This window comes from Larus michahellis, chromosome 6, assembly GCF_964199755.1.
Source record: "Larus michahellis chromosome 6, bLarMic1.1, whole genome shotgun sequence".
NCBI classification, from domain to species: Eukaryota; Metazoa; Chordata; class Aves; order Charadriiformes; family Laridae; genus Larus; species Larus michahellis.
This window is the reverse complement of record NC_133901.1, coordinates 59552901-59580649: the sequence shown is the minus strand read 5'-3', so window position 1 is coordinate 59580649 and position 27749 is coordinate 59552901. Positions and strand designations below refer to the sequence as shown.

At 44.7% G+C, this 27749-nt stretch overlaps 1 protein-coding gene across 7 annotated transcripts in view; it reads right to left on the bottom strand.

Moving 5' to 3' along the window:
* The window catches only part of NEURL1 (neuralized E3 ubiquitin protein ligase 1), a 161953-nt gene that overhangs the window by 86444 nt on the left and 47760 nt on the right, over positions 1–27749 (bottom strand). The window contains exon 1 of one of the 7 annotated variants that reach the window (XM_074591658.1): positions 6494–8833. The exons of 2 other annotated variants lie outside the window; for them this stretch is intronic. Coding sequence is in view for 3 of the 5 variants with exons in the window: in XM_074591655.1 (XP_074447756.1) it covers positions 4968–5064 (97 nt within the window). In the remaining 2 variants the exon portion in view is untranslated. 4 more of the 7 variants (XM_074591657.1, XM_074591659.1, XM_074591655.1 and 1 more) reach the window with 4 other exon arrangements.

Below are 27749 nucleotides of genomic sequence, written 5' to 3'. Positions count from 1 at the left end.
CTTAGAGATTATAAGAATACAAAGTAATACTAATTTGCAAAGAAATCTCACTAACGATTTGTATTGCCAAGTCTTAATTTTTTTTACACTATTAACATTTCTTATTTCTTCTGGGATATTTGCAGTTTTAATTAGGTGTAAGAAGATGGAAATTATTAAATTTGAAGGCATGTACAGCAGTGTGCACTGGAGTACAATTCTGTGGAGTGATATTAACTGCAAGGGTGAAAAGTGGTATTTGGAAAGGTTATTGCAGTATAGGCAATGAATATACAGAGTGGGAAACAAAGCGTGGGGCTGATTCCAGCACTTGCATATAGATATACCATTCACTACACTAAAAGGAATTAAGAGAAAGCTAAAAAAAAGCTCTAGAGAAAGCTCTATTGTGCAAAGTAAGAGTAAACGAAGTTTCATACAGTAGCTATTTTACACCAGGGAAATGGGCCCCGCTCTCTGCTGCTCCCCAAAGCCCTAGAGCAGACGCTCTCGCTAGAGCTGAGGGCTTCCACACCTCACCCAAATATCCCATAATACCTCCTGCCAACAGTGTGAGCAAGATCCACACATTGGTCTCCAGGAGAACTAAATGTGTAGGAAGGACAATGCCAGTGCTTCACACCTCTTTTGCACGGGAATAAATGACCAGTCAGGTGCAGGAAAGACTATGGAAAGTAAGATCCCAATGAAATGGGAAATAAATCCAGACAGCCACCCAAAAGCCTATTACCATGCAGCATGGATGGAGTCCTGCTACACCATAACTCCTGCTCCCTTCTCCATTTTTGCAGCACAACCACCCAACTGTGGCTGCATTGCTCACCAGGCCTTGTACACATGCGGTAAGGGGAAAATCTGGCCATACATAATACGTGTGCCTCTACACACCACACAAAGACACACGAGCCATTTTTTATATCGTATCCACAACTTACAGAGAATCTTCTACAAGCAGCTTAAAATCTCAACCGTTCAAACTGAAAATTACATCTGTCAATCAGTACTGCTTCCCAGGCTAAAAAGCCGATTCACTCTCACTAGGGACTTTGCAGCTACATCCATGCCATACAATTACAGTTTGGAAAATGTGGCACAAGATACGTTTTTCCCTTTTCCTTGTAAAAATTATTCCACCACAAAACACTGATAAATGCCTGTGACATGTGAGTAATTAAAACCAAAATAAAAAAAGCCCTGCAATGAGGGACTTATTAGTAATTATGACTTGTAGGAGGGAACGTTATTGAGCAAATGTGCAGGTACACACAGATACACATATCCCCTGCACATGAATTAATCCACTGTGTACGCTCTAGCTAGTCAAAAGCCCTCTGAAGGGATGTGCACATGTTAATCACTAACCTCTGCACGTCTGCATACACTGAATCCCTCTCCCAGCACAGTGCAGCAGCTTCCTTGGCTAAACCATCGCTTTATGTTAGTTTGGTTCTGAGTGACAGAGAAACTAAAAAAACCTCAGGGTTTTCCTTCTCACACAGAAACTCCAGGATTTGGCCCCCTAAAATTAAGAATAGGGTCTTCCGCAAATAGCACCTCACTCATAGCTGTAAGGAGGAATTAAAAATTAATATAGCAGGTGACAGTTGAATCAAATGCATAAGAACATACATATTATGACATATGCATCTATTAGGGATATGTACAAAGCATTATTAACTAGCTAGTAGTTTAAAATAAATATTTAGTAAACTGCCTATGTTATAGGAATACTACAGTACACAGTCATTCTTGAAGAAATGAGCTTCAGATGAATCACAAGCAATTATATTAACATTTCCTGGTTTAAATATTGTTGAAGTAAACCACAAGCAATCATATCAGCATATCCTGGTTAAAATATTGTTAAAGTAAGCACTGCATGTATAGATACTACTTTATAAATAGCAAGTAAACGTTCTGTCAGTCAAGGTTGTGTTACCTTTGAACTTTTTATTTTCTCTTTTCTTCTCTTTGCATAGAGAGCTCTGGAAAGAACCTCAAGGCTTCTGTGGAGGGCGGTGGGAAAGGGAGAAGGAATGGGAAAGAGGAGCAGAGGCTGTCATGGTGCCAAGTGCAGGGACATCAATGGAGACTGCATGAGGACGCTTGGGCATGCATGTCATTCCACAGAGAACAAGAGTGATGAGCTCCCATGTCCCACCATATCAAGCCATCAGATGTCTCCTTTCAAAAATAAAGGTGCTGCCTTTCATGGCACAAGCCCATTGAGGTTTATTTGCTAGCGAGGACTGAAGTCAGAGGCGGGTCTCTCCCGGAAGGCTCAGGCAACCAAATGCCCTTGATTCAAACTTTATTTTTCCCCTTCCAGTCCCATCAGGTGGGAAACTTTCCTGCAGGTGATTCAATGCCCCTTTAGCACCCACCAACTCCATCATTAGGACAGACTAGCGTGGGTCTCCTGCACTGCCACTGTATGGGAAAGCAGCGTTTTCACTCAAGGAGATGCCTGCCCATACAAACATGCATGCTCCTCACCGGATGGCTCAAATAGGATCAACACAGCACTGCCTTGCACACACGATAGACCCGAGCAGCTGTGCAGGTCCAGGGACATCGGGCATCACTGCCACCAACCACCATCGCTGAGCATCATGCTTCACCCACCCATAGCTTTCCCCATGCCAAAAGATGCTGAGACTCCTCTGCCCAGCAAGAATGCTGTGTGATTTGACTTTGCTGCTTAAAAGTAGATTTGCGGGTGAAAGAGGGTAAAATGATGCCAGGTGCTCCTCATGACAGTCTGTGTATGACTGCACTTGCCTCCTATAAACCTCTGTCCTTACGTCAGGGTACCCACAGTTTTTAAACATCACCACCCTGCTTTTATGCTTTTTGAAAGGGTGCCTCCCTCCTGATCCACTTCAGGAGCTTTTATCTCAATTTACTTTTCCAACCCTGCCAAGGTCAGGGTGGGCCCCGGAGGAGACAGGGACCCGGGGCACCGCTCTGGGCATGCCTCTCAGGGAAACCAGCTGCCTCCCCAGGACTGGCTCAGCAGAGCCATAAGCAGCCAGCCCGTGCAGTATCTCCTCATCTGAGCTAATTTTCAGTGAGGTTAAATTACTTAGGTGCTTGTGAAAATCCCAGCCCATCCTTGCAACACAGAGAGGTCATCAGAAATGTCTGGAGGACACGGATTTATGCTTTACCCATGCTTTCTAAAAACAAAGGATGTCAGCCCCCAGGGCTGTCAATACAACTCTTTTCAGTATCGTTACATTCATTTTCAATTATCCTTCAGAGAAACGGATAAGGTTTCATTCCTCTTTACACAGCTATTTTGAGACACATCTGAAATAGAAATATTCAACAGAAAGATGGAACTGGAGGAACGGTAGCCACAGACAAACCACAAGTGCAGATGCAGTCTATTTTTGTTAAATGTGCTTTGTTGCATGACTTTTTATTATTTAATTTTTTAAAAAATAATGCACGTCCTTTTTTTTTTTAAAGCATTGCTGTGCTAAACACAGTAGTACATCACCTGTGCATATAACACAGCCTGTAGCCCCTCTACATGAAGAGGGAAATTTGAGTTAGTTAGCCAGATCTCCTCATTAATTTCCCTCTCCCAACAAAATAAAAATTAAAGAGAACCATGCTCGCTGGAGTAGAATCACTGAAAGGCAGAAGTTGCAGGATTACTGTGCAGTGCGCTGCCGGCTGCAGGCAGGAGAAAGCCCCAGCAGGAATACCAAGTCCCTGGCACACACAGGAAACATATATAGCTATTATTCTTTCCCAGCCAGGGTTGGTTTTTTGGGTTTGTTTTTTTTTTTTTTCAAATTCATTCAAATAACACTTCAAAGACGAAAAGACACTTACAATCACAAGATAACAGCCAGAGCTCTTTTTTTTGCGTTGACTCGACAGTACTGTTATTCTGGATATTGCATGTATATCATGAAATTAGAGAAGAAATAAGGTCAGATCACAGATGAAACTTCTCAACACAAATGATGAACAAATAAAAATCTCTACTGAGACATGCTTGCTAAATACCTTTAGGGAAAAAGTCATCTACTTCCTAACTATGCCTGTTTGTTCCTTAAACTATGGAGTTTGGACTTGGTGGAAAATATGAGAAGAATCAGGACTGTAATGTGAATATTCACAGCCTAAGTGAATACCTCATGCATCCCTATTCAAATAAAGGATATGAGATACTCCAAGCCCACGCGATGCTTTACCTGCATCTTTCATACCCATATTTACTATTGCCACAAGGAAGTGTCACTGAAAATGCACTCGTACCACACTGAATGCGCGGCACGTTTACTATGCCCAAAGTTAAACGGAACACTTCAGAGCAATAGGCAAGTTTAATATTAAGGAGTGCAATATTCTCATAGGAGTATTTATGGCATGAGATTTGCGCTGACCAGGACACAGCTAGTATCGCACACTATCTATAGATTCAAATTCCGGTTTAATGTTGGCCTGTGCGGGATATTCCAGTCCCTTTCCAGCTCCCCCCTCTCCCCTGCTTTACATTACCCGGCAAATGCAGACAGCAGCCTGCACTTAACGGCTTTAGCTCCGCCTGAAAGCAGTCAATTCAAACCAACCTTCAATCCAAACCATATCAACTCAAAACGAAATAAACCAGAATTGACATTAAGAAGAAACTCCTGGTGGAAAGGAGAAATAAGGTGACTGTTTTCAGAGCCTTACTAAGCTGCCCTGCAGCAAGCTTTTACCATCGCTTAGCGATCTGTCCCCGGTGGGAGCTGCCAGGCAGCACATACACACACGGTGACTTTCTTTTCGCCCCTGTCACCTCTCAGCACGCCCGGCACCGCTGCGCAGGCAGATTTTTCTCCCTCATCCCCACCAATACAGCGGGATCAGCGCACCCCCAGCCCCCGGGATGGAACGGGATGCTCCGGGAGGACCAGCCGGGCAGATCCCGCATCCCACCCCCACACACGCTTCACCCGCCTCACCTTTCCCAGCCGCCTCCCGCTCCCCCCCGGCGGCGGCGGGGATGGCGGCGGGTCGGTCCTTACCGTAGAGCAGGCTCCTCGTCACCTGCCCCCCCATGGCTCCGCAGCCGGCCCCGCTCCGCGCCAGCAGCACCCGGCCCACGCGGGAACCGGCTGCCCCGCGCCGTCAGCCTCCACCCACCCACTCCCGCCGCGGCACCGGCGCTCCGCGTTGTCATGTTTATTTACATAAGAAGGAGGAGACTTAGCGGCTTCCTGAAATAGCTGCCGGCGTTTCATCGATGCAGCGTGTCGGGTCCCCCCCCCTTCTCCCGTATTATCCCCCCCCACCTCCACGCACGCACACGCAGTCCCACAGTGCGGAACGCAGCGGGCAAAGGCATCCACGCACGACGCTCCCGGGGCTGCGGGGTGCTGGGGTGGGGGGGCGCTGCTGGTCGGGGTGAACACCCGGCGGTACCCGGCTCCCCGGCAACACCGAGAACAAAGCAGGGGGCACTGCCAACTCCACTACAAAAATTCGAGAACTCATTTATAAAATGAAACGACTTTGGCCATTGAAACTTTTGCTACCCAGTGGTTTGGTATCCTAGCGCAAAGCCCTGGAATAAATTAGAATTGAAGGAGAGGGGAAAAGAAAAAAAAAAAAGTTAAAAAAATTATTACCAGACATCACCGCACCAGAGTCTTCAAACGGCCTCTGCTGGTTAATTATTAATTATTTAATAGCAAAGAAGAAGTGCTTGAAATGCAGAATGGTTCGCCACTGACTGTAATAATAAAAACATTACCCCCTGTAAACTCTTTTGTGTGAGGCTTGCATGCTCAGCCCAGAAACAATGCTTCCTGCTCTCCAGCTCATTACCTCTGCTGATGGATAATGGCCAGCGTTATTAAAAGCAGGGGGATGCCGAGGGTGGTGCAGGGAGGTGCGCAGGGTACCGCAGCCGGGCTTGGTCCCGCAGTTGCTCTCTGCACCCCGCCGTTGGTGCAGGAGCTCGCTCGTTCCCTCCTCTCCATCTCCAGCACCGCACGCCCCTGCCCACATGCACATCTCCCTGGTCTCTCCTGTCCACTGCTCTAAGGGTAAATTAACACAGCAGGCGCTGAGCTGCCACCACCAGCCACGGCATATCCCAGCTGGCATGGCATATCATTTAAAAACTAGTTCATGCATCTTTATGCTACGCCGCAGTCGCTCTTCACTCTGCAAAAGAGTGGGAGTCAAACTTCGGCAGCCTCAAGTGCAGCTCTGCCTCCCAACTCTTACCATGGTGCTGGGCAAATCCTGCCATCCCACTGCCTCGACTCTGCCACCGGAAAAATGGGAAATAAGACTTTTCTCTTGCCTGTGTTGTAAAGATTATTGCTTAGGATAGCCGGGTGCTGAGGTCTCAGCACTTCTGGAAAAAGAAAAAAAAAAAAAAAAAAAGCGGTGCAAAAAAAGCCCAAGCCAAAAAGCACACAGTCAGGGTGTTTGCACTAACGCTGCATGCGTGAGGAAAGCTGTGCCCAGCATTTCCAACCTGCAAGAGGAGCCTGTCCCGAGTCCCCCAGCAGCAGCCAGGCACCACCACGGGCTCCCGTCTGCCCAGCTGAGGAGACTCGTGCCCGGACCCCGGAGCGGAGCAGAGCTCTTCCCCGGCTGAGCAGCACGCAGGCAGCACTCCACTCCTCCCTGCCCAAAGTCACACTCTGCAGAGCTTACGGCAGCTTCTTGGCAGAAGACTCTTCCTTTTTTTTTTTTTTTTTCCCCTTTCTATATTTTTTTTCCTCCCCTCCCAGACGATGCTGCATTTACAGCAGCAGCGGTGAGAGATGAGGACGCGTTCCAGGGACCACGGCAGCATGGCCTCTGATGGGTGCAGGACATCTCTTGGATCACGCCAACCCATCACAGCACCCCACTCTGCTCTCACGCCACTGGGGACCCATGGATGCCACAAGGACATTGCCAGTTTTGTCTCCTGGCGGGCAGCCCACCCGCGCGGGCTGACGGCAAAGGGTCTGGGTGCTTACGCCATCAACTACCACGTTTCACTCGGAAAAATGAAGATTGACTTGGACATTCAATCCCAAATTTTCTCCCTCAGTTTCTCATTTCAGCTCTGCTTTCCATCCTTACCTTAATCTTGCTACAGCTCTGTGAATAATTGACTTCTTGGTTCACTGCCTCAACCAAGAGATTGCTAGGAAAAAAAAAATATCATTTCATGTTGGCCCAAAACTGAATGCTTTGTGCATCTCACTGAACAAAATGTTTCTTTAACTCAAAATGAAGCATTTTATTTTCGGAGTTATTTTTACCTCATTTTTTCAAGTTATGGTCATTGAATCCAGCTCTGAAATGATGTCTTAAAAAAAAAAAAAAAGCCGCCCAACATTAAGCCCTTTGTTTTGAATATACCAAAAGGAAAATTTTGAATTGTTATCTTTTCATATTATTTTATTTTTTGCAACTTATTGGCTTTGTTTGTTTGTCTGAGGGGGAGGGTGGAGAGGGCAGACTGCCAGAATGAGTCATCCTGTTTGGCAGAAAATGATAAACAATTTCAATTGATTTAAAAATTGCATTACTTTTTTTTCCCCCCAGAAAAAATCCAGCACCCCATCTCCTGAATCTCCCTCACTGCTGTGGAGCAGCTCCTGGGGACGCAGCCCCACAGAGCCATCATGGTAGTCAAACAGTGAGTCCACCCTGTTCGTGATAACTCCTCAAGGATTATTTGCCAGATGGCAAATCTTTCCTTCACAGCCATGTCACGCTGGAACTTATTGCTGATTTGTTCTTATCACCTCCAAGTCCATTTCAGACCTTGCCCTTTATCCAAATTCCTCTTCAGTCTTTTGTGGTTCTGATTTTTCTCTAGGCATATAGAAAAAAACCTATCCACAATCCTGTTCCTATTTTACAGTTCCCTATGCCAATACCCTCTAGGGTCCCCTTGGGGTATTTCTTCGCCCTTGCCAATATGGGCAAGGCCTCCCATTTTGGCATCAAGTATAAAAATCAACAGCAGCACCATTTGTGCTCCCTTCTAAATCACTGACAAAGGTATTAGGGCTGGACCCAACAGAAATCCAGCCCCTAAATCCATTCCCATTCATGAACAGTGTCCAGCAAGCTCTGGCCAAGCAGCAGCGCTGCTGTCCAAGCCGAGAGGAATCTGCTGCAGGAGTATTTTGAGGCAATGTCCGATCTTGCTAAATATATTTACTAACCACAAGAGTCGGATGCTGAGGCTGCAGAGGACTTCGTTAGATAGATTCACAGTCATCAGGCTGTGTATTAGACTAAAACCTTGGATCTTTCCGAGCAGCCTTGAGCAGACAACAGGGCACCTCTCCCACCCCTCCACACTAAAACCTTCATCCCTGGACACTGGGCAGTGGGTTTGGGTCTGAAGTCAAGGGGTCATGAGCAACTGCATTGTTTCCCTGGTGTCCTGGTCAGAAGGCTAGCAGTCAGCAAGTAGGGTGCCCACCACGATCTGGGAAAAGACATCCCAACGTGGCCAAACAGCCCATTCCACCCCGATTGATGGAAAGCAGCAGAGATACCCGCAGGGAACCAGGGTGGGGAAAGTCAGCTCAGCAGAGACCTGCCTTGCACAGGAGGAGACACAGAAAAAGGTACAAAGAGACAAGGAAGAAGGAGAGAATAAAAAAAAAAAAATCCATCTCATAGGGATCAAGGATAAGATTATACATATGCATAGGCCAGGACAGGAACAAGAAATTCCAGTTCATGCGAGCCTCATGCAGCTAAAACTCTTTTGGGACTGGATTTGGCTCTACGGAGAATTGGAGTTTACTCTTCATAAGCAAGACAAAACAAGCAATAAAACCTCTCTTGATGGGGGTTTCACCCACTTAAACAGTGCTGTAGGTAGAGACATCACACCAAGAAACAGTCCAAAGAGTTTCCTTGAATCTCAGTATGGGGCAAAGGAGGGAACTGTGGAAATCGATCTGATGTTTGCCAGGGACAAGGAATCTTCTCTTAATGATTTTTATGTTTAAAAAGGTGCCATCAATTTCTCTATTACCACTTGCACTCGACTTTATGGTAACAAACAGATTGTCTGGAAATTGTCCTTTTTCACCCAATGCAGTAGCTCTCAGTAAACAGCTGGAGATCATCTAGGAAGATGGGAGAAGTTAGGGGAACACATTCTCAGGTCTTTTTTTCGGCATGAGTCTCTGACTGCTGTTAGGGGAGAAAATTCACCTGTACAGAGAACAGATTTCCTCCAGGAAACCCCTGCCATCTTTTATGCCACCTTATATAAAACCTATGCATCCTTTTAACATTAATTTATTGCCATTAATGGAGGAGGCTTAGACGAAAGACACATCTCTACTTTCAATTCTTTATCTGTAATGCGAAGATACAGATAGTGCCCTAGTAAAAGGTATGCTGATTAGTTGACATTTATGCAGACATTTGAGTTATGTTATTATTAAGCATTATTATGAAGTTGCAGCTCTGGATGAAAGACAAATCTCAACGTGTAAGTCAGAGGAAGTTCAAAATTCTGGATGAAATTCTTAAAATCAAAGTCACCACTCATACCTACAAACTATGGCACCGCAACCACTAACCCAGGCGCTCAATTATCCCAGTACAATTCTCTGCAGGCACAGCAGGATGGGGAATTCAAGGACAGGGAAAATCTTTAGGCTGAATATCCACCTCGCATTCACACTCAGCATAAATGAGACATCAGTCGCGTTTGCTTTGGTGACAGGAGCCGCAGCGGCGCAGCAGTAAAGGCTGCCTCTCGGTAGAGCAATGAAGACATCAGCGAGGTGTTGTAACGGATGTCCAGGATGCGGATTGATTTGGTGGAAATGACACTGCAGTGAAAGGAGAGCCCAAGGTCTCATGTCACTGCCTGGGGGCTGTGACCCCTGTTCACTCAAAGTCAAAGCTGCCACGGACATCCCAGGCTTAACTCTGACCCTGCCAGTGCTCCGCATTTTATAAAACCTCCCTGCGTGACCATCTCCATCAGGGAGTGGAGCAATAGGACGAGGGGTAATGATTTTAAACTGAAAGAGGGGAGATTTAGATTAGATATTAGGAAGAAATTCTTTTCTGTGAGGGTGGTGAGGCACTGGAACAGGTTGCCCAGGGAAGTTGTGGATGCCCCATCCCTGGAGGTGTTCAAGGCCAGGCTGGACGGGGCTTTGAGCAACCTGCTCTAGTGGGAGGTGTCCCTGCCCATGGCAGGGGGGTTGGAACTAGGTGATCTTTTAACCCAAACCATTCTGTGGTTCCATCTGCAGAAGTGGAAGAGGAGAACGGCAGTGCTGGAGAGCGGCAGGCGGCTGAGCAACCAGAAGGATTTCCAAGGCAAGGAACCGAACTGACCTCAGGCCAAGTTGCACAATGTTTTTCCATCAGCGTGCAAACGCTCCCACAAGCCCCCACTGGATGCTGCATTTATCTTCAAAGACAGTGACTCAGTGCATAGGGTGTCAGGAAAGAAATTAATGCCCCCAAAGCCAACCGTGGCACCTCCACCTTGAATACTTTTGGGATAATATATTGAAAAAACCCTGTGGGACAGTACAAAGTAGCATAGACTGGAAATGACAGATTTCAACATAAGATGCGCCTTGCAATAAAGCATTACATCAGGCTAACCAGTGTTTCTGAAAAGCAGCTTTTAGATGCCTGCCTTGGGGCAATATCCCCTGGAATCTGCCAAAAGCCCATTCCTAAGGGAAAGTATCAGCCCATTCCATCAGTGGATCACACCAACTGCGCCTTCAAATGCCTCCAGTCCTCACCTTCATTTATAGGCTAAATTAACATTAATAGCTTAGCCTCTCACTGCCATTTCAGACACTTCAAGCACAACACATTTCGAAAGAATCACAGGCCTATACAATGTAATGGAAAACGAAAATAAAAGCATCTTACTGGAAGAAACATTGTAATAAAAAAAAAGCGATGATTCATAACACTCACCTGATGAAGCTGGCTTTTGCTTTCAGAACAAGCAAAGAAAACGAAAGTTTCTATCTTCAAGCAAAGATTATCTGTAATCTCATGTGAATATCTTTATTTTCACTCTGACATGAGGCACAGCATGACGACAGCACGGCATGTGATTTCTGTTATTTCAAGCCCAGTTCTGTGGCTATTAAATGTTTGGAAACTTCAAACAGTATCACCCCATGTGACAAGGCACTATGACAGCCTTTAGCGACAAAAGCATACTATTTTTCCACACAGAGCTACAGGGAATACTGGTACCATATATATATTTTTATATAATATAAGTAGCTTGTTCACACTTTATCATCAGCACCATCCAAACTCTGCACTGAAAAATGAAATTACCAGCTGGGAACCATCAGCATTTTTATGGCATTTTCCCTTTAACGTGTGACTGTTGAGCAAACACCACATTTGTTTTCCGAATATTCCTGTAGGAAGAGGAGATGCGTCTCCGCCCAGGCTAGAGAAGCATATTTTGATGTTTTGCAAAAAAGTTAAATGAGGATCTTACGAGCAACAGGTTAATTCCCTCTAGCAATCTTCATTCAGTGCCCTCTGGAAAGAGCACAGGCAGGAGCTGTGTGAAACCACAGAGGTAAATAAGGCAATCAGAGAGCACCAGGGTACAAATGAAGGTTAGATAGACAACTTGCACTCCAGCACATGCGAGCTTTTGAGAACTTGACTTTGTAATCATAATAGTGTTCCCTTGGCATAGAGCTATAATTTCTAAAGATTCTATCAAATATATCTTATCAAATGCAGTGACAGGAGAGAATAACCTCTGTGTTTCCTGTCCCACCCTTTCTGAGAAAAGCTCTCATTTCCATGCACTGATGTTTGTAACCAAGCAAAGGCACTGTATGTTTGGGATGTAAATATTAGCCCAGCAGTGAAACCACCTTTTTATTACCCTGTGAAAGTCCTTCAGAGAGGGCGGTGAAGGGCAGCAGGGTCCAAAGGAAACCTTCTGGGCTGGCGTAACAGGCAGGCAGGACCATACCACACATCCACGACACAACATCCCCGACTGCGTGTGCCCACACCAAGTTTCAGGCTGGGCTTGGAAAAGCTCCGGGTGTTGCAGAAGAAAGTCCCCAGTCCTCTCCCAGGACTGGGACCCCATCCACCCTTTTGCACATTGAAACCTCCCTGCCTCCTGCTACAGGGCCATCCTATATGAAATGGGATTTATTTACAAAACTTGTCCTTAACAGGGCTGCTTTCGCAAGCTCTTTTACGTTAGACTTCAAGGAACCAAAGGAGCTGGAGGTCAAATTCTCCAAGGGCAAAACACATGGCAAGGGTGAATTTTCCAGCCTAGGCAAGATGAATATTGCAGGTGTAAATACAAAACAAATCATGTAATGACTGTTACATGCATTGCCCTTTCCCACTCTGCTTATCTGTTGGCTCACCCTTCTCTAGTCTCATGCTCTCCCTCACCAGATACTGCTGTCCTGCACCTCCCCATCCTAGATTCTTTGTAGCTTTTAAAGTTTTATCTGAAATTTACCCTTTCTCCTTTGTTATATCTTTTAACTCCTTTCTTCTATTACTCAAAGTAAACGACATTTTGCATGTAACTCCATCTCACAAAAGTATCATGTAAGATCATGAGCCAGATGCAATCGACTGGGGGCAGCTATTATTAGAATGAGAAATGAGTTTTGGTTCTTCAGCTCAGGAAAACAGGATTTAATCACTACAAAAATTAGAGCTTTACCTTCCCAAAACGCCACTTGTTTTGGACCTACTTTATCAAAGCACAAAGCAGATGAACAAAAAATGCAAATACTGCACTGAGTAGAGCAATGGTCATGTTCCCCTCCAGCCACTGCTCCATCCAACATCCCCATTTCCAGGAGGAGGGATCAGAGATCAGTAGGACATGAGCTTCATAAAATTACCAAATGCAGAAAAATGTCTGTATGCCTAGGATCTAAACCGTGCTAATATATTCATTGCTACAGCATCTAGACTGAGTGTCTCTGACCTACCACAGCTTCTTCTGATCTGCTGCAAACTTTCGCAAACCAAAACAACGCTGCCTCTGCCATTGCGTTCTCTTCCTCCCATACACCATGCTTCTAATCCAAAGGTCTTTTTCACTTCTCCTTCCTCCCTCCCCCATTCTTTGTCTCAGCATCCTCTTCTGTGCCGCCCACACACTTGGAGAGCAGAGAGCAGACCAATCTGGCAGGCTCGCATAATAACAAAAAGGGAAAAAAAAAAGGAAAGAAAAAGAAAAAAGAAGTTGTTTTCTGGCCTAGAAGACTCTTCTGTATTTTCATCTGGGGGGAGCAATCAAATCTCTTCTTCTTTCACCAGGAACCAAAGGGAATGAAGGGAATGAGGATGGCTCCCAACGTCTCACATTCCCCTTAACCAGCCCAATAAAAATGGGGGGGGGGGGGGGGGGGGGGAAAAGGCTGGCATTTCTTCCCGACACACAGGCACCTTTGAATAGGAACATTAAGCTTATTTTTAACCATGCCTTCCTCCAGCACTAAGCACCAGTTAAAAATATCCTTTTTTTTTTTTTTTTTTTTTTTAACAAGGTGGGGTTTGATTAGCCAGTTTTCTTGTTTGCTTTTCTGAAAGAGGGCTGGGGACAAATTCTGCTGCCTGGAGGCTGGTTAACCAGCCAGGCGGTTACGGAGCTGCAGGGACAGCTGGGCTGGCTGGGCACGTGCCCATACATGCAGCACAAGAAGGGGGTCTGGAAGGGTGCAGACCTCCCCGTGCAGCACAAGAAGGGGGTCTGGCAGGGTGCAGACCTCCCCGTGCGCACGTACCCCCACGTTGCTGACACGGCACTGGCAGTGTTTACCCATCAAGGTCCCAATCCTGCAATCTCATCAGCATATGCAAAAAACCCACTCTGGCATAAAGCATCTAATGACATTAGTGGCACACAGCATAGTGATACAGTCCAGGCATGTGGAAATAATCACAAGCCCAGAACCCAGGATGACTGATTTTTTTCCCCATTCAAGATACGTTTTACTTAGATATCTGTCTGCTTCTTCCCACACTTCTTTCTCTCAGCCTCCAAAACTATTATTTGGTTTTCATGGAACGCAGGAAAATATCTTTAATACCAAAAGACTGTAAGTTAAATCAAACCTATCTGAGAAACAAAAAATGGTTAACTTAGATATAAACAAGAGATTTTACTAAATTCCTGTATTCCTAGTAATAGGCCAAATCTGACCCCAGCACAACTCTTCACTAAGCAGATAAAACACATCTGAACTCTGTTCAACATGAAGGTCTAAAAATAGTGCTTGTAATTCCTACACAGAATTAGAACCAAAGAAGTTGAGTTTCAATGAGGTATAAACGTTGTTTATTAGGATCAAAGTGTATGTTCCACAGGACGACTCAAAAACTCTAAGCTATTCTGTGCAGCTATTTGCTTTCTTAGGGTGACCTGTGAGCCATACCCCAGGGCTGGTAAAAATCAGCAATGACATCATTTACAACATCAGCCCAAATAGAACATCTCTCCTTCCCTATCAGGTCATCTTAACTCAGCTGTTCTAATGTCCTGGAGATGTTTTATCTGCACAAAAGTATTTTTACCTGTGCAGCTACATGTCAACTACGATGACTTTTGTCACTTTAGCTTTTTGTAGTCACACAGACAAAATGCCCATCTTCAACTTTGTAATGCAGGCACAGTCTTTAACCAGGCTTACACCAAGTATCCAGCTAGACTGCTCTGTTGAAAGAAAATTTTCATGTGTCTCTCTGGAATTGGATCAGCCACCACACTCTTTGCCAATGTTTCTGACCTGTCAGGGCAGAAGTCAACATTTTCACACATCTCCTGCCTTGTAACTTCAGGAGCAAATACCAAAGCTTTGGTAGCAGCAGCATGTCCTTGCCCATAGCAGACTATTGATCTTCCCAGGGGAACACCCACCTGACTTCTACCTAGCCTTCTCCAAGGAGAAAACACACACAGTTGACGCTCGGTGTTCCCCAAATTCATCAAATTGCACTGTGACTCACTTCTAATTCATGTACAGTGTACTCAGTCCACTGACATTTCCAAGACCTCATTCACGGTCTGACCATGGTCTCACTCCCACTTCAGAGACTATTTCCCCTGCAGCTGCAGTGTGTGTTTGGAGGACAGAAGAATGTTTTCCATTAATATAGGGTAGCTTAGAAGTATAAATCTTTTTCCATCCATCTAGATTAAGACAGGAACATTAGACATAGGCATGAAAAGATTAGTATCTCTGCATGTTCAGTGTTAGCAGGACAGGTCTGTATGTAACATGGACGTGATGTTACTTCAGATGATGGTTCTTTTAACAGCTAGAAGCCTATTCAAGATGCGGGTCTGAGGAGTTTGGGATCTTCCCAGACATAAGTTTTTTGCTTCAAGACAAACCCCAGTGCCACCTGTCAAGGCAGAGGTTTATTTAAGAGAACATATATGAGATGTGGGCAACCCATACCTCAGTGACCGGAGCAACTCCTGGCTGCTCTTGTTGAGGAGGGCAGGGAGCCATCTGTGCCTGGATGCTCAGAGACCAGAGTTTCCATGCTGGTCATTCTTTCTGGATATTGTTTAGGCAAACCTAAAGATCAGTAGCTGGTACTTCCTTCCCCACAACCTACTGTATATTGCTGATGCCGTTTAGTTATCTGCTCCTTCACAAGTCTGTGAAACACCTAACAGCCTGACTTCAGAACTCAGGTGACACAGAAAAGCACCTTTATTCAATCCCTTATTTCACCTTCTAGCAAACAGAAGCAGCGTCTCTATCACACAACTGGGATGGACACTTATCTGGGTAAGACCACAGCCTGAGCCAATACCCATCAGGATTTAGACAACTTGAGCTGAGGAAGGAGACTTGGGAAGGCACTGAAATTTGAGTGGGCGAGTTGTGTAAAGAGGCACAGAAATATTTAAAGGAGATGGGCACAATAAAGAGGAAAGACATTTTTGCTGGCTCATGAAAATGAAACATATGCAGGGCTTAATCTGCCACCACTGAAATCAATAAAAATTTTGCCAGTGAAGCAAAACAAAAGCAGAAATGGAAACAACATCTGACATTTGCTGTGTTAGACTCATACAAATTGCTGTAGTTAATAGCCTATGAGATGGATAAATAATATACCATACATAGTGGATGATTTTAAACTTCCATTTTCACAGTATGAGGGTTCATGATCTGGAGGAGTTTTGAAGCTTATGAAGGCTGCTTGTGCTGAGTCATATTTAAGAACGATTTTTTCATTTGGGTAGTCATGCTAAAATCTATAAAGACACCAAAGAAAAGAACATGTGAGAGGAAAAAAAGATAAAAATACAACATAGAGATTAAGATGCGTGCTCAAGAATAGAAAAGAATTTGGCTAAAGTGTGTTGTAAATAATTTATTGATGAAGTAGTCCTCAAACTTAAGTTCTTGGAATGTAAAAGGCAAAATATTTCTGTAAATTATTAATGTTTGGGAACTGATCGTATAAGCCTCAGAGGCAAAGTCCTTATTCAGTATAAATGAAAGCATCTGGCTTTGTATCTTTAAGATCATAATGAGATGGCCGCTGAGCAGTCACTACGGAAAGTATGGTATTCAGAAATTAATATCTCTCTGGGCACAGAACATCTAATGAAGACAACAAGGCAGAACAGAGAAACAGGGCTCGGACTATCACATCAAAACCCAGGGATGCTCAGCAGATTAGTTGTGTAGGCAGCAGGCCCGCACTGGGAGACAGCAGAAGAATGACATGAGGAACTGGAGAGCAACCTACACAGCAGCCCAAAAGCAAGAAGAGGGACAAAAAAATAAAAGAAGAAATAAAGGGGGTGGGAGGGATGACATTTCAGAAAGCTCTCGGCTCCCATCAAGATGGCAAACAAGGAGTTCACATTTTACAAAGAGCTCAGCAAGAGAGACACCGATCTTTTTGCCAGTCAGACTTGCAAATATTAAACCCTTGACAGCATGGCAGATGCTTGGAAACGTGGCCCTCCATGTCCCACTCCCACCACTTTAAAAAGCGAAGATTCTGCTCAATGCATTTTAGGCACACAGACTCCTACTGAGCAAAGCTTTGTGCATTTTTGTTTTAAAACAACCTGAGCATGAGCTGGTCTGTACCTCAAGTAGGTTTTTCCAGCCTTTCACATCTCACGGCTGGCAGCAATGGCAGTCTGTCTGGCACATGCACACACCAAGCTGTGGGACGCAGAAACTATCAGATGCATCACTCCAAGGGCTGCAGTTTTGCAGGTGCATTGGAAAGACCTAATGACTGCAGAAGGAAAGCACCTGTAGACATCTTCATCTCTCTCACCATCAGTTAGTTATTTTAGCAGCCCCCAGAGATAGAGCCAAGAAGATACTCAGCAGTGTGCTAGTCATTAAACATACCTATTTCTTCAGTATTCATAATTTCAAAACTGAGAATTGCATGTCTGAACAATGGTAGACAGCCTTAAAAATTATCTGCTATATCTTTCCTGATATCTCACCTACCAGAGGGGTTAGCTGAAGCTAGAGGCCACACAGGCACCACTTGCACTTAGCATAGATGCTGACCAAACACTACCATGTAGGGGTAACCTGGTGGCAAAAGGCCACACTGCTGAGATGTGAAGGAATCATCCTGTGCTCAGCACAAATTCAGTATATCACCATCAGTAATGAACATCAGTAAATGAAGCTCCAATCTCAGCCAGGAGCATGGGGTCTGCCCTGCAGCTCCTCTCCTGGGCATCTGCAAGAGGGAGGCAGCTGCCGACTGGTCTCTGGTGACAGCAGGGACAACCGATCCCCCAGCCAGGAGGAAGACAAGCTTCAGAACAAAAAAAAAAAAAAAAAAAAAATATTTTCCAAGATTCCCACACTAAAGACAAAGACCGATAGATCAGGATAGTAGGAAAGATGCGTCACCTTTCCCCAAAAAGGTCACTTGTTCACATGCTGCCAGTAGAATGCCATGGGAGGGTCTTTATCCACATGGCGGTTACACCACCACAGCTCCATCTCAGCAGAGTCCCTACAGAATCATCAAGATTGAACGGACCACGAAAACCTAATTACATAATTACACTGCTAATTTGTCCACAACTGATGATTAAAATTCCTGTTTGACAGACCCATACTGCTACTCACATGCTGTCCTTGCAGGTGTCCCTAACATATAGAGTGGCCAAGGTCTTCAAAGCCGTAGGTTCTTCAGCCAGATCATCTCCCACTAACAATGTGGGTAAACAATTAACCTTTGGGTAAGTAGCACAGCATCATCAAGCCACCACAACTAGATCCAGGTCTAGCATTTCAGGGCAGTCAAACCTGGGGTTAGGTCCCATTCTGGGAACAGTGTTTGTTAGAGACATTTCCACAATTTACAGCCCTCGGAATGCAACAGGCCCTGATATCATAATTTCCTAAATACTATCTGCATAACAGATGTTTTGTGTGTGTGCACTATCCCTCAAGCCTCTGCCATCTGTTTTTTACCTAATAAGTCAGGTGCTCATGTTTTTTTAGTCAAAAGAATAAAATGTGGAGGTTTCATCTTCAAAAGAAGACGACATGGGGGTTCTTCAGGTATTCTTTACATTCTTGCCAAACCTTGTTAGAAATTTCTGAAAAAAAATTTGGAGCAGTAAGTGGAATGATTCCCCTTTAGTCACATATGAAAAATTACAGAGTGGGGCTGTAAGAGGGTGAATTGGCAGCACGCGCAATGGAGCCTGACACTACCTGGCTTTCTTCTCCCTTTTTAAATAAGCAAAGAGTAATATGAAGAGGCAGCAAGGAGACAGAGAACTCTGACATCAGGCAAGGTACGGAGGAGAAAGAGTAATGCTGGATGAATGCTGACATCTAAACATGGCCAGCAAGAGCCAGGGATGTCACAGACGGGTCAGATCCCAAATCCTTTGAGGACCTGAGACTTGTCATCCCCAACCAGCAGTGGGTCAGACCCCAGATGAGATGGGAGAGGCAACCAGCACCAGATGCACAGAACCGGGACCACAGTGCCCAAGAGCTGCCTGCTCCTCTGCCCTTCTTCCCACAAGGGACACAAGCCAAGCAGCAAACAACATTTTAATGGACTGTTGCTGGTGATGGACCAGCTGTGACACTTGGCAAGTTCCTCACTACCAGCCCTAGAGAAATGGCACTGCAAATCCCATGTGGTTTAAGTTCAGCATCTTTTCTGATTATTGTTTGTGTACAGGAAGCTTTCCTGCTGGAGCAAGTTCTTTTGCTATTTCTTCATATTCAAATTGTATTTATAGCATTAAATTTTAAAAAAAATTGCTTTAAACTTACTTTAAATTTAAAAGATGCAGAAGTCAAACAGCACGAATGCCTCTCCTCATTGCCCAAGCCTAACAACATGACCATGATATCAGCGTTCTCCCTCAACCAGGCCTAAGACATTTGCAATGCTCTTGTCATGGTTTACCCCAGCCGACAACTAGGCCCACTAATGGCAAATATAAACCCACCACACGTGGAAATAAGTTGCATTCACCGCTGATAAATGTGCGGGCAAGCAAAACAGTGCTAATAGGAATGTTTGGAGAAAGCATGTTTCCCATCCCAAACCAGACAGCTACAATCACCCCACCCGTAAGTAGAGACACTATCATGAAGAGATCTGTCACGTGCCAGGGAGGCGAGCAGTGAATGAAAACTCATTATTAATGAGCAATTAATTTTTCAACCAGGTGCAGACAAACTTTGGATAGCAAACACTCAGGTAAACATCCCAGCTTTACCACAGGCAATTAAAGAACAGGAAATGTGAAAATACAAACTGCACCAGCCTGCGGTGCCGTTGCAGCCCACAGGGAGCCTTCCTGCAGTTCCCAGGCCACCTTCTATGGGGAACCTTTTGTGCAACCGCCACCATCCTGGGCTTCTCTGCTCATGCTGTCAGCAAAGTGGCAATTTTAAGGGTGATTTTTCTTGCCCGTGACGTGAAAATGGAACTGGATCAAACGCAAGACCCCTTTTCCCAGAGGTCACCCACACGTGAACTTTAGTCAGCACATGCTATCTTCAGCATCCAGAGGGACTGTGGAGGATGACTGACTGTCAACAGCAAGGAAATCTTGAAGGAAACACAGCTGTAACCCCAGGTAAGAGTTACAGGGTTTGCTCCATGCCCAGCCCACAGAGGATAACATGTCCACAGCACCCCCTTAAACTGCAGCTCACTTATTTCACTGTGTTTACACCATCAGCTGTTGGCAAAACATAACTAATGCACTTTCTTCGAGGCTTAAGAACACAATGTCTCTTACAGGACAGAGCCTGTTCTGGTGGTTGCCAGAGTCAGACGAAGGCTGTAGATGGAGACTGGGATCTCACCGATCAATCACTGCTTCTCTCTCCGTGTGGAGCAGAGTCCCTTCACAAGCCCATCTTCCTTCCATCCCAAACCAGATTTTGCTCACCCCTCTGTGGTTTTGAGGGTAGGATGAAGATGCACAAGGTCATCCTTACCACTGCTCTGTCCAAACGTGAGCCAAGGAAAAGCCACGGAGAGAAGGGCTTTCTCCTCCAAACATGAGGATGGGTAGCAGTGGGGCAGCAACCGCTGCCACAGCACTTGCTGCACCTTACACATTCCCTCTTCTCTCCAAGTCGACTGCCTTTTTCCACTTGTGGAACACAGCACTGTTTGCTAAGTCATATAAAAAAAAATAGACAAGGAAACAAAATGCACCTCTAAATTGTTGTATTATCCAGGCTGGGTGTGAGTTGCATTGCCCAGTGCCACAGCCCGCTCTGTGCTCATTGGCAGCGCACTGCCACATCTCGATGAATTAGTAATGGCAAAATAGATCCCTCGTTCAGCTGCCCATCAATAGAGGGAGATTGCTGTAAACTGCACCAGAGCATCTCCCAATGGCCCGTGCCTGTCAGAGATGCTTGGAAGGACAACCCATACATAAAAGTTTTCCTGACTCAAAATGGTAAAAGTGAATTATTCCGCTCAGATCACAAGCAAACAGTTTGCTCTCTTTGAGCACAACAATTTTGCAACACCCTGCTGCATCCCTTGCAAAATGCAATGAAGTCTTTCCAGGCACCATGAGGCAGAAAGCTATCTATTTGGGGGGAGATCATTAGGGGAAAAAAAAAAATCAGAAGGAAAAAAAAGGGGCAGCAGATCTGTTTGCATTCAGCTTGCAGACGCTACAGCTGCAGCTTCTGTAATTACACACAGGTGAAATGAACAGGTAGCAGTGGCCAAGACAACTCTTCATCTCACTTGTCCCCCATCCCTAGAAAGTTTATAGGAAAATCACAAGTTACGTGACTTCTCCCACAAAGAGAGAAAAGGGGCCACACAAACCATTGACTTGTGAGAAATGGCACATGGGATATGCGGACCCTGAGCAAGCAGAGGAAAAGAAGTGTTGTTCAGAAGTCCCCATAATCCTGGCGTTAAGCCAGGGATGCAGGGAGCTTCCAAAATACGGAATGAAAGGGTGGGATCTTTATGGGAAGAATATAGAAACATAAATAACTGCTGTATATGCAATGCACTTGGTCTACAGAGGCAAAACGTGTAACTTTCTGCTAGGTAAACATAAAGATCGAGTAGGTATTAGCATGATTAACACCCTTCCTTTCACTGTTAGCCTGGCTGCAATCTGACACCTCAGACGTTTGGAAGGAGCCTGGGAGACAGCAAGCTTTCACCATGCAGCCTGCCAAGCAGAGGGGAGCATGTGCAAGCAGAGACGGCAGGAAATATCCAGTTGCCGAAGCGGAGGATGCAGGAAATCCAGCACGATGATGCCTCCTACCCTCAGCACTGCCCAGCCCAGCGATATTCTATCTCACTTGAACATCTCTCACGTGGTCTAGTTCAGGTTTCCTAAATATCCACTAGCATAAAACCACATGAGTAGTTCTTGTTTTGAACAGCCCCTGGATGACATTGTAAAACAGCAACACACCACACCAAGCCTGGGGCCAGGCACACACCCTGGGCTTGGGTTCTTTCTCCCTGCAAACAGGGTAGGGAGTTTAGTGATATTATACATAACCACATCTGCCCGGAGGTGATGAAAACACGTAAGCTGGGCACAGCTTTTCCTTCTTTCTATTGCCGGTAAGAGGTGGTCATGCTGTCAGCAGCGGTTATACGGGGGAACCTAAGTGACTCCAGAAATGGCATGGGAAGAGTTGGGGTTGAGGGGGAGGCTGTAGGGTGATACCCTGGTGTGTCCAGGAGACCAGACTCTCCTTGTGCGTCGAATCCTGTGAGTGCCAAATCCTACCAAGCAGTGCATCTAGCTGAGACATTTAAAAGCTCATTGCAGGGAAAAAACAGACAAAAAACAACAACAACAAAAAAAAACAAAACACACAAAAAAACAACAACCGGAAACCACGAACAAACACAAAGAGCATTTTTACTTTGCTTTTAAGGTGAGTGAGTTTAGTGACTGATCTCAAGGATGTTATTCCCTATGCCTCTGCAGTGGGTACCTCCATCACAGATAGCCCCAGAGTCTCTGGTCCAGGAGCTTCATTTGGGAAATGAGTAGTGAGAAGTTAGAGGGGCAGAACAGAGGGATACGGCACCGGTGGGAAACACCTGCCCTATTTCTATAACTAGAGTAGACCAAGGCCATGCTCTGAACCATGAGCTATTTCTCACACTTTCGTACAACTGAGGAGAACATGTGCCAGACAAAGACAGACGTGTTTTGTCAGATCCCACAGGTGCTAAATGTTTTACAGCTTAAGAGACCAAGGTACTCAGTACCTTACAAATATATACATGCTTCCAAGCTGGAAGGAATTAAGACAAAAATCTACAGTTATACCACCAAACATACAGCTTTGGTTTAGCTTCATCCTAAATTTGTTCACTATTGCTTACATCTACCTTGAGACAAGTAGGGCTAAATATACAAGAGATTATCTGATCCAGCCCAACCAGAATGTGTTTTTTCCTATGTTGTATGAGTCCTTCAAAGCCCTCAAGATACCTGCACATCTATCAGGTGAGCTGAGACCCTTAGCAGGATAGGAGCAATAAACTTCTTCAAGGAGATCCTACTGATAAACTGTAGAACATTCAGCAAAGGTGGGACCATGAACAGCATCGGTTCTTGATCATCCCAAAGACTTTCAACAGTCTGGACAATACAGGATGGTTCGCTTTGCTTTCCAGCTTGTTTTTAGCTTTAAGATAGGAATATGAAATCTCGCCGTTGCTGGTTGTGCTGCTGGAATGACCCTGACAATCACCCAGCCTGTTCATAATGAGGATAATCAAAGGGAATTCAAGAAGTGTTTAACCTCTAGGTGAGGAATCTAAACTGCCTGTTGGATTTTGGACTTAAATGAGTATTAATTGAAGAAAGTTTCAAAGCATTCGACTTAAAAATCCTTTATCCCATCAGATCATCAAGATTCAATTTTTACTCTTACTGTGCCTTGTATCAGTACCTTTCCTGAGCAGGCAAAACCCAAAGATAAGGAGGGAGACGAGACTTTAAAAAACCCAACAGAACCTGAACGAAAGACTTTTAGGTTAGATGCCTTAAAACAGCAAAGACAATACAATAGGATGGCCAGCCCTTCTGCAAGTTATCTTTAACACAACAAGTCTGCTGGGACATCTTGCAGCAAAGCACAGCAGACACCTTCACTTTGCTTTAGACTAACAGACCTTTCAGGAATTTTTATCACCTCATTTCAGCAGCAGCTTGCACAAATCGTCTTCAGCATTCAATTAATTCCCATTTCAGAATTAGGAAAAAAAAAAAATCTATTCCCAGCACTGTCACAGAGAAAAAGCAAGAGGTAGGCTCTCTCTCAGACTCACAGCCACTCATAGAGCGGCTGGATGCACCAGTCCCCCGAAGTACCTTCAAGCCAAGGATTTTTAAAGTTGCCTATTATGTCAATGTGACATAGGAGCATTTTGTTGTATTATTCCATAAAAACAAACCCCACCATCTCCAATTAGATCAAGGTGCCCTCCATTTCAGAGATGACTTGCCCATTTTAACAAAGGGATCCCATTAAGTTGCTGTCCCCAAGCCCACCAGACTACACGCTGGGCTGAACGTGGAGGGGGAGGCAGCGAACACTACTTCTTTGTGCCATTATACAAGTGTCTGGTAACAACAATGGCTAAAAAGTCTGAGAATTTAAATGAATTAGCATTTAAGTGAATTAACTGGAAATACTTTCAAAATTTTTTCCTAGTAGATAGCCTGAAGATATGCAGAGACTGGAAAGTGCATTCAAGATGCCGAATCTGATGTTGCTGTCTGTCTACATCAGTACAATTTCCAAATCAACATACTGAAGCAAATGGTCTTCCCCAGGGAGCAGATGTTTGAACACCGTGATGGGGACCAATTACAGACCATAGGTACAACTGAAATGTTTTCAATATGTCGAGGCTCCAGCCACCTGTAGCAGAGATGACTTGTGATTCACAGAAAGGAGATGGCTCCACCAGAGACAAGGATGAAAAATGAATTCCCTTTTCTCCAGTAGTGGACTGGTGGAATTTAGGAGAGTATCTTTCCCAGGGAGATGCTGCCTCACACAGCAAGCCAGCATCTGGTATTTTTAAAAGCAGCAGTAATGTTCTCCAAGTCAGTTGCATACAGAAGACAAAGTCTCTGCAGCTCTTCCGCACAAAGAACTATTTTTCTCTTGCATTTGGTACCAAATTAGGTTAGCAAGTGCTTCCCTACTTCCTAACATGTGTGAATGACTTGAGGAGGCAAGAAAACATAGCAAGTTCTCTGGATGCTGCAACACATGAGGATTTTCCATTTGCCTCTTACAAGTTTGCTGCCTTTGCATCTAAAAATATATTATTATACTATTTACATTTCAGCAACATCTTGGATCAAAGCAGGATGAAGACGTCATTTTGCCAGGCTCTGTACATAGTTACGGGTAGACAATCCCCATTCCTTTGGATCCAGCTCTACAGCTGAAGCTGCGTTACAGGACAACGCTGGCCCAGAACATTCACGGGTGCTCCTATGCTATGCAACGGTTTACTGACGCTGTGTGGAAAGCAATGTTTTGGGTTACGCTGTGCAAACAGCTTTATATTGTTATCTTGCATGGGTAAATATGAGACCATGGCAGCCTAGCAACTTAATTGCAACAGAAGATAGGTTCAGAAGTAAATTAATAATTGCGGTTTTAAGAACTGGTTTCCTTTCCCCACTTACGATCTAGTTTTTAGCAAGATCAGAAACCATGGCTCAAAAGAGCTGGGTTCTATTTCCAGTGCTGGCAATGCTTTTCTGACCTTGAGTGTCTGTCTGTTTCTAGTTTCTAAATTTACAGAAGAGAGATGATAAATTTCCTCCACTTTGGACAGATTTGGAGATCTTCAAATGACAAGTGCTATATAAAAGAGCGTAAGTTTCTGCCAGCGTACTACTTAATAGATGGCCTCTTAGACAGCAAAGCAGGAGGCAGAGTACGCAATGCCTAAGCAAGTCATACGCCCTCTTCAGCCAAGAACAAAGGAGAACTTATCTTTTAGTTGAAGTCAAAGAGCCCTGGGCAAGAGGGAAAGGGCTTATTTATCTATTCCAGCCTTTTTTACCCCTAAGTTTTGACAAGTGGGCATCCATCAATACCTCTTTTGTTGAGAGGTATTGATGGCTACTGTGTTATCGCTGATGCTCTGGCTCAGCACAGCCCTCATATTTTCTCCACTGCCTTTCCAAAATGAAGGCAGCCACCAGTTTGCCAGTAAGTTGTGTCTGTAACCAAGTCTTCAGCACTTTTCAACAACACTGATTTTACTGCTGTATCTACAGCAGAACAAAGTCTGTGCTTGTGCCATAAATGAAAGGGGGCTGTAAACTGAAACTGGACACAAGGCTTTAAATTACATGTAAATTCTCACCAAGGTTATAAAAGGGCCACTTGAATATGAAACAGAGATAGTGAAAAAATCCTGGAATAAGCTTTTAAACAGAGAGGAATCCAGGCCAAATGAAAACACACTAAGTATAATTTATAATGAGCAATGTGTAAAAAGCTATCCAAATCATGCAGCTCAAAATGAGAATAAACAGTGATCTTCCAATGGGGACAAGTACAGATAAGCTAAGTATCTGCTAAAAGGATGAACTTTGAGTAACCCTTGTTGAATCAGTTAGTAACACCCAAAGTCACCACTATGTTTCACTATGGCCAAAAAGGACTCTAACGAAAGTAGTGCATACCTCAATATGGCTAACCTAGAATTTAGTACCTTTCATCATGTACAACAGAAAACGAGTGTTGCTGTGCAGTAAGTTATGAAAAAAAGAAACAGTCATGCAAACCACTTCTCCTGCCTACAAAGCACAGCTGATCCTGCAAGGTAACCTATTTGCCCCACAAGATGGAAGAATATCTGCAGCCACCAAACTACTGCAATAAAGAACAAACAAATGAACAAAAACCACCGAGCCTCACTCGAGCACACATCATGTATTCATCCCCATCTTGATCTGCACAGGCATCAGCAGAGGTCAGCGTGATCACTCTGAAATGTGAAACGGATGAGGTGTAAAGACCTGGGAGAGTGTTGCCTACAACAGAAAACAATAGGGAATGCCTCTTTAAAGTATTTTTATACACTTCAAAGTATTTTCACAATTGTTAAGGCTCTTTAACAGACCACATCACCATCAACTGGTGGAAATAAAAATCAAGCACACAGAGCAAAGCTATTCAGGTTTCACAAGGAAGAGTGCAAGGAGGCTCTCAGAGCACTGTTGGACAGCAAGGGAGAGAACAACCTGGGCAGCTGGAGAAATGCAGTCCCTAAGTGGAGCTGCGAGCCCCCAGGCAGGGGGTAAGTTGTTTCACTATCATGGATATTTTCAGAATGATGACTGCCCTTCAGTAGTTATTTGGTTTCAGAGGACACAGGTCCTGTGTCCTTAGCCTAGGACAGGTTTACTTCTTAACCAGGTAGACCCTTAAAATATAGTCATAAAATGACAACTTAACCTTCCTCCCCTGCTCCAGTCTTCTCCAGACCTCTAGGAACAGGAACCTTCAGCCAGCACTTTATACCTTCCCTGAGGTGAGTCAAACATTCACTGAGTATGGATGGCAACATCTGACCAGCAAGCAGTCATTATCCCCACCAGCGGAACGAGGAAACGTGCAAACACACTGGACATATGACCATGTGTCATGCTGGCATCCATCACCTCTCACCAAAGAGACCAGGCAGCACTGCAGAGAACAAACCATACGGGGCAACATGGCTCTTGCTGAGGATCGTCACTCCACATTGCTCTTTCCTAAACCATCCAGCAGAACACAAAAGGTGAAACCTGGACAGTCGAAGACGCGTGAGGTCACACAACTGCCCACTGCAATCACTAAGCATAGCAGCAGAACTTGGCCAGCTCAACAAGTATCTGAAGCGTCTCTTGCCAGGTACTTGAGTTTCCAGCAGAGATGCTGCATTTTCTTCCAAAAATGTTGCCTTCTTAAACAAACTGGACAGATTGCTGTGGAGATGCTAAGAGAATGTCAATCTGCTAAATGTCAAAAAGATTTTGACTAAACTAGGAAGAAAAATAGTCAGGAATTGCAGCTACATAATTAGTAATGAATCTTTAATTCTACATGTTTGGATAGCAAGGCTGATTTAGAATCAATTGCTGAAGTGGAGCAGCCAAGAGGCCAGATTCAGATCTTCTTTACATCAGGGGAAACACAGAGTAGCTCCACTGAAGCCAAAAAAAG